At 39.5% G+C, this 13018-nt stretch overlaps 1 protein-coding gene across 1 annotated transcript in view; it reads right to left on the minus strand.

Annotated features, from left to right (window-relative positions):
- The window catches only part of HDX (highly divergent homeobox), a 44216-nt gene that overhangs the window by 18262 nt on the left and 12936 nt on the right, over nucleotides 1-13018 (minus strand). Inside the window, exon 4 of the mRNA XM_010572416.1 lies at nucleotides 9704-9757. Coding sequence (XP_010570718.1) covers nucleotides 9704-9757 — 54 coding nt within the window. The remainder of the gene's footprint in view (nucleotides 1-9703; nucleotides 9758-13018) is intronic.

The following is a 13018-nucleotide window of genomic DNA, read 5'->3' on the forward strand; positions in this document are numbered from 1 at the left end:
CAGCCACGGCACACGAGATGCACTCCCGGACGGCACGCCGCAGTCTATATTTTAATCTAAAAGGAATCCAGTTGGCACATTTCAAGGCTGCTCTAGGCTGAGCAGCGAAGTGCAGTAAGTGGACTTCACCTCAAGAGCACCCTGCTGAGCAAAGCGAAATCCCTGATGCCCACTCACCCTTAGCAGATGCCAGTTTTCCCTGTATGCTTGACCTGAGCTCCAAGCCATTTTCAAAGAACAAAAGTATAGTTATCTCCTGAATCACTGCAGCAATATCTCCTCTTATAGCTGTTGGGAAAATAGATTGTAACTTCTGGAAGTGATGGGAAGAGCTCTTGCTCTGCAGTCGGGGAGCAGCAGCCAAGCGTTGAGGAAGGGGAAGGCAGAAAGGAGCGCGATAGCAACACTCAACTACACGGAGAAACAAGTCACTCTGGCCTATCCCACTTTCCTGAACGCTCAGGGCAACTTCACCTTCTAAAGTACGCTGAGCGTTTTTTAGACATAAATAAGTAAGTGACATTCGCTGTTGGTTGTGGAGAGTTCACGCTGACAACACTGCTGTAACAATCCACCACTCACACAGCTTCCTGTGATCTGCAATTATCAGGAAAATAAAATAAAAAATTTCTTCATATTTAATATGCACAGCTTAAATAATCCACCTGGAACATGCTGTGGAAATTTCCCATCCCCAGCGGAGGGGTGAAATGAGAGAAGCAAAAGGAAATCTGCCTAATATTGCTGCAGATGTAAGGGAGCAAACTCCAGTTAGTGTTGTCTTCTCTCACCTAGTTGCAGCAGCCAAATTAGAACAAAAACCAAAGGCTGCACAGCTGATGCTGGAGTAAGTTCAGATTTCTGCTTGCCACATGATTTTCCAGTTATCTAACAAAATGCTGCTTCTACTGAAAGAATACAGGGCAAGAATACTCGCTAAGAGAAAAGCTTTAGTTGTAACATGCAAAAGGATCCCACGTTAGACAAAAGACACACAATAACTGACTACAGACAGAGTTACCAAAGGGATGGTACTGTAGGAAGGGTGCAGAGGCTGCTCAGCTTTTACTTACTAAATACAAGAATTTTAAGTGGAGAAAGCAGTGTTTAGCAAAACCACCTGGCCTTCAAAAATTTTACTTAAAAAAGCAGTGTCATATCTTTTTCATTTTAAGTGGATGTATGTTAATTCTGATGAACTACTACAAATGTTTTAATAAAAATCTTATTAGATAAATCACTATTCAATGGTTGTCACCTCACAACTGCTATATAATTTTGCTACAAGACCAGGGTTGTAGAGTCAGTCTCCACAGTTTAGATCAAAGTAGATGTTTTAAAATTACAGGAACTCCCCTGTAGCTACATTCCCGAAGAAGTCTTTTGCAGCCACTTTGGGGGGGGGGGGGAACTTAAAATTTTTGTTTTACCTCCTTGTCAAAAATAATCCCTACTGTTTCAGATGACAATATGTATTTTCGCTTTTTTGTTGCAGTTACTGCCACGCCAGGTACTTTATCCTTTCACTCGTTCCTGAAGAGCTCGTGCAGCAGCACGTGAATCACACTGATACCAATCACAGGTCAGAGAAGGAAATGGAGAACAAGTCTTTTCAGTCAACTGATATGAAAGAAAAAACAAAAAACCCACAACACACACCACATGAAAGAGTCCAGAAAGCAGGAACAGAACTGAGGGGAAAAACAAGCGCATGTAAGTAGAAAATGGTATGAAAAGTCAGGTCCCCTCAGGGTTGAGGAGAGCAGCCTTACTGAGATGCCTGGCTCAATCCAGCCCAGCAAACTCAGCGTATTCTCCAATTAGTACTTCTCATCCTGCTTTAATTTTTCTACTTTGGAGTCTCTATCTCATTTTTGCCATTTTTTTCTACCAAGATCAACACTGAGTAACGTATTGAACACAGCCGAGCAGGTAGGAATTGAGCCTCAGAGAAGCTGAAAGCGCTGTCTGCAGAAAGGTACGTTTTGGCAGCGCGATGACTGTACTACAGCTGGTCAGTCTTTGCAGCAATGAAAGACAGAATCTATCAGGTTTCTGGACTTGAAATTTTACCAGCGCCCCGAAAGAAAGATTCTCGACGTTTAAGGGCTCTGATTCACAAAGAACCTGCTGAAAGGCCAGCAGGTCACCGCGTATGAAGTGAGCCGCAGGAGCTGTCTGCCTGCACGCTTGTGCACAAAGTCAGCTGCTTTACGGTATCTCAGAGAGCACAAAGGAAGATCGTTTACTTACTCTGCTCTCACTTGCTGCACCACTGTAACAGGATCAGTCTCGACCCTTATGCTCACTAGATGCAAATAACACTTCAGCTTGTACAAAATGTAGATCCAGACTACCCACCTTTGTATAACTGATGGTGCCATATGCCTCTTCATGAATTTCTGAGGGAAATCACAAACTATGTTCAATTGCAGGATTGTCCCCTTGACAAAGATTATACCTAAGTTTGACACCTGCATTATAAATTGCTCCAAAATTACATAATGCTTTCATAAAAGTTAATTACTTTTGTGAGAAAAAGGGTAGAATTTCTACATTGAACATATAACTATACTTCCATCAATTTAGTTATTAACCTTCTCATGCTTAGTATCATCAGAGGAGCTGAAGAAACAAGAGGAGGAACCCACAGTCCTATAAATATCATAACATTCATGGTTATGCATCAGTTAGCATAGAAAAAAAATATCAAAAGATAATACTGAAAGCTTCATATTTAGGACATAACTTTCCACAGCTGAAGACAAGCCAGTAATTCAGTTCTTGTTTTCACTTCATTATAACAACTATTATGAATACAATTCTCATTTCCTCTCTTCAGATCCCCTGCTTGCTGATTCGAGGCTCAGCTTTATCCTCAGCAGTGTTAACTGTTTGCTGAATTCTCTACATTTACCAGTTCTGTTGTCCACAGTTTGAAAAGCAGAGAAGCTTCTTCCAGCAGAAAATAGACTATCAACTCACAATGAAAAGCAATCCTTGTGAACAAATTGAATCAGCAGTTCTGCCGAGCGCAGGGTTAAACCCTGCTTATTCTCTGACCTCTCAAGTGTAGTAACATTCTTATAAGAGATGACCCAGTTTATTATAGACATTCCTGGCACTTTGCCGAGCCCCTCATAATACCCACTGTGCATGCAATATTTGTGGTGCAAATCTGGTGTCTATAATTGGTATGAATAATTGCATTGCAGTGGAGTGTCCTTACCCCATCTTTTATTAGAGCCTGCTTTTTTAGATCAGTTTTTATGCATGAGTTGAAAATGTTTCACACCACATGCACAAAAGCTATACACAATCTTCAGATTATTAATAAAAGACATTAAAAAATGAAAGAACTACAGCTTTAATATAAATGTAATAACTATTGCATTTATGCTGCGACTGAGCACTGTACGTTGCTAACAAAAAGTTATGTTTATTTAAACTGCAGTGAAATCATATTAAATCAACAGTTCAGTTCTGATGCTCTGTGATGAAATGTTCTAAGATAATGGTTATTTATAGCAAACAAACCTCTCACAACAAATTTTAGTCACTACTGCTCAGAAACTCTATCACAGAGAAACAGCAAGAAATCTCAGAAAGTAATACTTTTTTTTGTATATTTTAAAGGTTCTTTAAAGTTTAGTAAAAAGTAAACTAGGACAAACAGTGACACTTACTTCCTAGCAATCCCAGTATCTTATAAATTGGAGGCACTTCTTACTTTAAGTTACCCTAAACAAACACGTCCAATCTCCTTTTGAGCCAACCTAAGGTTAGCTTGATTTGATACCTACTCTTACACTGGAACAAGTAAGTCCGTATCTGCTTCTCCACACTCTTCATATTTTTAAAGCTCTCCATCACACTTCTCCACTCCCTCCCAGTCACTTCTTTTCAACTCTGAAGAGATACAGCCCATTTGGTTGTTCATTATATGGCTGTTCCGTGCCTTTGATCACTGTCACTGCTTCTCTGTTATATTTTGGGAGAAATGGGAAGATCAGAAGTGCACACAGCATTCAAGGTATGAACAAATCCTAGATTCTTCTATACAAGCATAGTGTTAGCTTACTTTGTTCGCCATTCCTAATGATGCCAGCATTCAGCTCTCTGAACTTTGATGCTACTTAATGTTTAACTGACCTTTTCAGAGGATTATCAATTCATATCTCAGGATCTTATTTGTATGTAATAATAGTTATTTCTGAATCAATCATCACACATATGTTCCCCCTTTCCCATCTGTACCATTTAATATTATTCTTACTCTTCAGTTTATTTTATCTTGATTTCATTGCCCATACACAAATTCTGAGGGTCTAAATTTCCCTTAACACTACCAGCATATTTCACCTCATTAAAGCTATGCCAGATTACACATTCCTTCAGTTTGAGGTTTTAAGTTCAGGTTTCACAACTGTCACAGAGCTGTCCCCCATTTCAGTGATACCCAGTCTCCTGCTACAGAAGCAGTCCTGCTGCTTTGGCTAGACACTGATGCTCATACACAGTGTACATTGCCCGTGCAGGAGCGGTGCAATCGGAAGCATTTTTGAAAGAACCATACTTTCCACAGACAGGCAGAAACTGCATGCGTTTCCACACAGTAAAGCCCTAAAGACTCCCAGGCCATGCATGATTCTCCCCAGGGAAAAAAAATGAAAGGCAGCTCGTGGCCGTAACTACCAGAGCTATTCAGAGAGCTGGTATCTAGACACTGCCTTTCCCCGAGTCTTGACAGGTCCCCTCTCATCAGGTGAGCAGATAAGTACCCATCACGAGATACCTTCAATCTTCTGAGGACAAAAAAATGTACCTGAAGGCCCCTAGCAAAGCAAATGACTAGGAGAGAGTTGCTACTACCAGCTCCATTCAGAGCAGAAGATACAGCAGCAAGCTGCACAGCCTTCAGGCAAAAAGGTGTTTGGAAACAGACCGCAAGCCAAATAGCATCTGAAGGCACCCTTAAACTATTATTGCTAACACGCTGCTAGTGCACAAACTGTTAAGATTCCTGGAAGAGAGACTTTTTGCATCTTTTCCCACTGGTTGGGTAAGCTTGAAGTTTGCTGCGGTGGAAGCAGGACTGATAAATATTTCATAGTACCACAGCTTGAAAAGAGCTGTAACTGCTTCAACACTCAGACAAAATTACATATATTCTGTTAATATGTGTTTCTTAACCAAACACAGCTAAGAAGGAAAAAAAAAAAAAAAGGAAAAAAAAGAAAGAGATATCAGTGCAATAGACTAGTCTAGCCAAAAAATTACACTCTAAACTCCAGTCATCTCACTCCATAATTTCCAAAACCAACTTCCAATCCACACAAACTGAGAACTCACCCTTCTTCTTGAGATTTTGAACTAGTTTGTTAAGTTGTGAACATTCAGCCGCAAAGTAAACTGATATTTAGACAGTAATTATCATGATTCTTACTTAACCTATTAATGTCTTCCTCATATTTGACTACAAAGTCTGGTTTTCCAATTCCTGGCCCGATATGACATATTTCCAGCCTGCAGGATCACAGCGTACAATAAGCCTAGGTGATTTGTGGAACTTAGGTGCAGCATGACATATAATAAAAAGATGTATTTTGTCTGAAATGATGGTAAGACTTGCCTTCTCTTTGCATGAATTGAAGGATTGCTGTTGGGAGTAGTGAAAAGGTGCTGTTCACAGCAAGAAGGTCATGACACGCTATGCATGTTATTATTATCTAAGGTAAACATTAACAAAGTGAAATACCTTGAGATATGTGGTGAAATATTTCACAGAAAAAGGAAAAACATTAACCAGTTATCCAAATGACACAGAAAACATGAACAAGGACAGTGTTCACAATTCAGTCCTGTTGAGATCTTCAGGTTGGCTTGTCTGTCTCTCTTGCTGAAGACTCCGACTACCTTACTCAGACATGCTCTAACCAACTTGACTAAAATACAGTTTTCTTCCCCTTGCCCTTCTAGGGGAAAAGAATGCAAACAGGTGAAGAGAACTTCACAAGTTAGTACTGGTATAATTTTAAAACAAAAGGTACAACTAAGATACACTTTGACTTTAGGTAGCTTTAATCCCTATGGGTTCTTATTTTACTTTAAAAGCCACTCTAAAATATTTTCCCTCCAGCGCACGTGGGCTTACAGCGGCAGCCGACAGTTTGCATGAGACTTACATCAATATAACTACTAAAGAAAATACAGACTGTAGTCCAATAAGGTATCTCCCCCACCTAGTCTCCTCCACACAATCCGGCTGTCTTCCCCATGCCCACAGCTGTGCCAGCACAACTGGTGGCAGGTTTCACACTGACCAGCTCCTTTACCTGATTCAAAGTGCATCTACTGTACTCTTTCTGTGACAGGCAGGACTCTGAGGGGAGCACTTTAATGCCACTATCTCCAGAATTTTATTCAAATAGGCAATATTGAAAAAGCAATTTAAAAATAAAAATTTAGCACAGGAACTCTCCACTCATTTCAGGTATCTGCCCCCCAAAATGCATGCCAGATGGAGAGGCCAGAGACCCCAAGCTGAAGCTCTAGGCAGATTCAGCCAACCTGCCTATGGCAGAAGTTCCACCAAAGTGCAGCAGTTCACTGTTCAAGAAGGTATTGAAGCCATCACTACAATGCAGTGTTGCTCCAGGTAAGGGGAAAATACAAGACCAGCTCCCCCGTGAGTTTCTCCACCAAGGGCAGTGTTCCATTGAAACCTCGCACGAACTAGCCCAGACGTTAACATGAAAGACAACTTGAGTTTCATTTAAAATCCCATCCAAGACCCATGCTACATACCATGTGATTTACTATGCCTGCTTCTGAAGGATGATGGGCAGAAATAATTATAAGACCTTAATCTGCTCTCTTAATGACTTTGTGTTTCAGACTTTATATTAAGACCACTAGAACAGTTTCTAATCAGACATTTTAAAAAAAAAAAAAAAAGGCAAAACCAAAGCCCCCCTCTCCCCCAAAATAAAACTTCACAACTAAGCCAGGCACAGCTTACCTAGACTCAACACCTATGTGACAAATGTTTTTCATAGTTAGCATACCAAGTTATAGCTACCATAAACACTAACCATTCTGCTAAGACATCAGATGTAGCTTAAGCAGTTAGTACACTCAAAACTTAAATGCAAGGACAAAAGCAAATATGTTTTCCCCCTTTTAATTGTCTTCAACCAGTATCTTCACTGCTATTTTTGAATCCTTGTTACCCTTCCACCACCCTGTGAAAAACCAAAAATCAATGCATTTGTAAAGGCCAATGCACTGCACATGCACCATGACTAAATACAGAACTCTGTAATTTCCAAAGACATTCTCATGAATAACTGAGAGGGTGATATTTCTAGACTAATATTCATTAACAGTCAGAATTACGTCATTTTACAGCATAGCTGAGCAGACTAGAAAGAGTTTCTGCAGAACTGCACAGTTTTTATTTCTCTCTTGATGCAGTTGAAGGACAGGGCAAGGAAAACAAAACATCAAGGCAAAAGATTAAAAATTCAGAGCATCTAAAGGACTATCTTCTCCACTTTAAACAAAATACAGATTAGCCTTTTTACTGTTTGAATGGCAGTAATTGCCATAATCGCAGTTCTACAACTGTATCCATTCTATTTCTGTTCCCTCACGGTCTTTCTTCAAAAGACTTTCACATCTGAAACTGAAGTTTCCTAGGAAGTAGGAGCTTTTTCTCTCTTTTTGTTTTCTTACACCTGTGTATACAGCAGTTTTAGAGCGCCAATTCCTAAACTTGTCTCCTTAAGAAGGCTAATTATGCATTCAAATCAGAGAAAGTGCATCCACAAATCTGGAAACAGATGTTGCCAAATGGGACTGTATTAACCAACAGGCTTTATGCATTTTATTGATTAACAAAGACACAGGAGTAAAGGTCTAAGGAAAAAGAATTCCCTAATAACCATCCTTAATAAGCAGGCACTTCCACATCCTTGAAGGTTGTAAACTTACTGCGGAAATTTATTCTACAGCTTGTGTCAGATATCTAGCACGACCACCATGCCTCAACAACCTGTCCAGTGCTGGAAAGTAGGGGACAGCATCATGCCCCACTCCCTTTACTGCTCCCAGCCACATGCTCCTGCTGCCAACTTTGAGCTGGCTCTGGCACTCGTCTGATCCCCAGTAAGTACATTCAACTCACTAAAGACAAACTCAGCAGAAGAGTATGCATCTGACAGGTCAGACGCTTGACCTGGATTACCTTGCAATTAGATACTAGCACCAGTGCTATGGATGGGGCGGCAGTGCACCAGTAGGGAGGGGGGGTGGAAAACGTCCCCCTTTCAACAGTGATGTGCTGTGAAATCAGCTCAGCCGAACAGTGAAACTGTACTCTGGGACACTCACCAGCTGCTTGGTGTCTTAAAAGGTCATTAAGTGATAGAGGGAAGGTGCCTTCCAGAAAAGGGCTACATTTAAAAAAGCCTACTCAAGAGTACTAGGACTCAGGAAAAAAAAAAAAACAACAAAAAAAGACAGAATAAGCAACAACAGGATTTGTATAAAAGTACTGGTTCCTCTGGGAGATGCTCTTATAAAGTGTTATCTATATAAACAGAAATAAGTGATACTACCGAAGTCTGCAGAAACTATGTGTGGTACAGTTAACATCTAGCAAAAGCCTGAGAGAAAACACAATTAATGTGGTGGTCCTTAGACTCCTACTTATACAGGAAATGCTACCAAACTCACACCTTTTGAAGACTAAACAGAAGAACTGAAAATAATAAAAAAAAAAAAGAAAAAAGTACCAGGTACAGAAGGGAGGAGAAGGCAAGGCAAGGTTCTTCCATTACCTAGACATCATTGCCAAAGCAGCACACATGACACTCACAGCTCAATGGTTTGGGGGGGGGGTGTGTTGATGGGATAAGTTTGGTTATCATGATAGCCATCTCCCTAGCTATTGCTTCTGATATAGCTGGACTAATATCTAACAGCCTCTTGAAAGCTTGGTTGTACCACCCAACCTGCAGGTTTAGGGCGTCTTTTCATGGTAAGCAAGCAGAATTGACATGCTCTTCAAAGAGAAGCTAGCAGACTACTCTTGAATGGAAATGCTGAACAGTAATCAAACAAAAGAGGTGGACAGAGGTATTTTCCTGACAAAAGCTGTTTCATACCTCGTGTTATGGTTTGGAGTCCTTTGTGAATTGAGGACACCAACTTGTCTGATTCTGCCTAATGTGAAATGACATATATGTGGATAAAATTAGACTTGATAAAGTTACTACAGGTAGCGTGGACTAATTCTGTGAATGTGCAGAGTAGCTGAAGAGGGAGCTACTCTCTTAAGCATTCGGTTGCCTCAATTAACAATCATTTCACTTTCAATATAAAAAAAACTTATTCTGAGCTCTAAACTCTCAGTCCTTATCAATTCAGATGTTATATTTCAGCTAATCGCACTATTCATATGTCTGGGTATCACATTACTTGACACAGGATTATGACCATGACCTGCTTTTAAAGATATACATCAACTTTACATTAAATGAAACATTGTACCTGCAGACAATGTTTGTATTAGTCAAAGTATAGAGGGGAAAAAAAACCCCACAAAATATCAATAGAACAAACTTTTCAAAAATGCATTTTTATAAGCTTTTCATTCCTTCACTTGATGCATTAGATACTTATATGGAGATATACTTACTGCTCTTTTTCTGGAACAACCTGTAATCCAAGGCACAGTAAGGTTTCCTGAAATCTGTAGAGGAGAAGGAAGAAACAGAACAGAAAACAACAACAGCTTAGGTTGCTATAATAGCAAATACTGAGCAGCTTTCAGAAGACTTCAGTATTGTGCATTCAATTCTGATAAGAACGTCTTTAAAACAGGTTAAGATTTAAAAGCAAAACAAAGTCTCACATAGCCTTACTGTTGTAAGGCTAAAAACAAAGGGTAAGGGTAAGATAACACGACGGGAACTCAGGTGTTTCTGTACTTCTGCTATCTCAAAACTTGTATTTCAGAACACAAGTTTTGTGTTCTTCACTTTCAATGCATCACAAAACTGGTAAGATTAAGCAGACTGGAGTTAGACAAGGGCCAATGTCTGACAGAACCACTGTCACATATTTTTCAATTACATCAGTTAAACTTTCAGGAAAAAACCTATCACGTTAGTAACTGAGCTATTCAATGTCACATGTTAAGGATTTGCATATTAGCAGAAAAACTAGGGACATCAGGTAGGAGAAGGAAGGGCAAGGGGTGTGAAGACAACGGTTAGCTGCCTTGATTCCCATTGCTTCTCCATCATTCCCAGAGGTCAGAATTTATTAAATAATAATCTTGGATTGTTTTTCCTGGCCATCTGAAATGTGTGACAGCCTGGAATATTTTAGGCTTATTTAGGATTCCATGTTCATCTGCTGCTGCAGACAACCAATGCTTGAGAGACTAAACATAGCTCTTGAGAGATTAATCAATCTCAAATCATTATACACACTATGTATGTGAGGAAGAAAAATCTCTGCACTTCTGCTGACTGTATCAAACTATGCTAATAGTTTTTGTATTTGCGAAGTGCTCTACTAATGAATCTTGTAGCATGAGCATAACCAAATATAGAATACCTGGTACACTTTGTCTAGTGTACAAGCCATAAGATACTTTTATTCTTCAAGCTTTTAGCTGGAAGCGCTTGGAGGTGACCTAAGGTCAGACACTTTCTTATTAGAGCACAAGGCGGGTTGACAGGGGCTAGAAATGAACACCCTTCCCCCCTAAGGGCAAGTTTACATCAGCTTTTGTGTCTAAAATATTAATTTCTTAGTCACACACACATTTTAGAAATTCTGTATAAACTAGGTCTATTACAATTCTATATCCCACACAACAGCTTCACATCACAGAATCCACTGTAAATGCATCCTCAGTATCCACCCAGATGGCTTCTATTCACAAATTTAAAGTGGGGCTACAGAAAAAAGTGCTTTTCTATATGAATAAAGCAGTCAGTCTGGCAGAGCATTAACGGTTACTTGGAAGACAAATGCACACAAGTTCTGATAGGCATGATGCCAAATACAACTAGTTTATCTCAATATAACTACTTGAAAGACAACATGCAAGTATTCTGAACTGGTTCTATAAAAAAGGCAGAAGGGTTGGTTTTTTTTACATTTGGGTTTCTTTTCTGAGTGAGATGGAGAGTTATCCTGCATCCACAGGTAACTCCAGTCCTAGTCCAACTGGGAAGCTACAGTGAGTTGCAAAAATGACAACCTGAAATGCTTGTCTTGGAAAGATATTGTGTCTCAAATGGCAACTCTGGCAGATGCTAAAGAAAGTTCAAAGGTACAGCAAGACTTGTGTATTGCCAATGCTGTTACCTTAATTAAAGCAGCTACACTAGATGAGGTCCCTACATAATCTTTTCCCAATTCACCTGTAGATTTACTGTCCCAAATTCAGTGCACTGGAACAAACCAAGAGCCCCAACCCAGTCCTGGTTGCTGTGTGTCCCAGCATTACTTGAGGCCATACGCAGTGTTTTTGCAGCCTGCTCACAGCTGCTGTCTTCCCCAGAACCCCACAGGTTCTCCTCACTCATGCAGCTGGAAGTATTTCATCCCAGAAATAAAGTGGAGGAACTCCTGTGACAAAGGTAACTCCGCTTCTGTTACAAAAATGAGTCACAAAACACTTTATTCAAGTCTCTTCTTCAGAAGACCATGTTGGTCACACTACCAAAAGCTGCACTGCCCAAAGTTAGCAAGAAAGTCCTCCTCTTGTCTTCCAAAGTTCCTAGGGAAGTAAACAAATTGCTCTGACATGTTAAAAAAAACCCACAAAATAAATATGGATTCCCGTTTCTTAAATAAAGCAAACTTGCAGCTCATTCATATAAAGCAGCATCCTCAAAGTGAATCTTACAAATAAATAAGTATATAATATATCTAGACACTATTTTGACATACTGGCTGCAAGGCTTAAGATTTTCCCTTGAAGAAGGCAGGGCTAAATTAGATAACTGTGCTTCAGTGTGTATAACAAAGTAATTAAAAATACACATACTTTCAACAGTATTTTTGTCCCTTAGGGTTGGGGAAAGAAAACCAAGACTAAATCACGATTCAGCCTTGAGGAACAGCAAGAATAGCCTCTCTAGTTCAATATGCTTAAAGCCAAACAAAGAAAAGCAAGTAGGTTGAACAATTTGTTTACTGAAACTGCTCAGGCATTAAAATTGATCACTTTATTAAATTTACTCTTAAGTTACACTAACATGAATTTGATTAATTGAACCAGTAAGGAAGCTATAACTAATTGCTAATTAGATACCCCACCAATACACGACAGTAATTACTTCATTAAAACATAAATCACACAGTCCTGACTTTGAAGAAGCATCTTGCTTGAATGTTTAACTACTTCAATAATCATGTAGCTCTGGTTTAATCTGTTTTTAAATTTAGGAAGATTTCCCTAAGTTTAAGGATTTCATTCCTACACTGATGGATAAATTAACTAAACACAGGCAATAACATTAACAGAAACTGGCTCCATACAAAAGAAGTGTCATCCTGCATAAGACTAAAAGAATTCAGACTGCACCTGTTATGAAATCTATGTCTCTGGAAGTTGAATATATAAATATTATTAAGCTATAAGCTACATGAAATAGTCATACTGGACTTAAAATTAAGGGAAGGACTTGGAGGAGGGGTTTAAACTAGTGCAGAACTGATGATTTCGACAAAATATGCTATCAGCCTAGCAGGATACACTGTTTGTTACACGTGACTTTGAAGGCAGTAGGTGAAATTTTCTTGTCAACGTGATAAATGAGCGTTGGAAGCATCACTCTCATACACTAACACCTCTTAAGATACAGAACTTACTTTTGCATTGTTCTGGAATGTGCTAAAAACTCTCAGCAAGGAATGCAGTGATCTGGAGAAATCAGCACTGTCGTTTCTTCAAGGTACGACGGCACCTAGCCAGGCTGTAGGACACTAT

Source organism: Haliaeetus leucocephalus, unplaced genomic scaffold (assembly GCF_000737465.1).
Source record: "Haliaeetus leucocephalus isolate CR32 unplaced genomic scaffold, Haliaeetus_leucocephalus-4.0 Scaffold340, whole genome shotgun sequence".
Classification (NCBI taxonomy): domain Eukaryota; kingdom Metazoa; phylum Chordata; class Aves; order Accipitriformes; family Accipitridae; genus Haliaeetus; species Haliaeetus leucocephalus.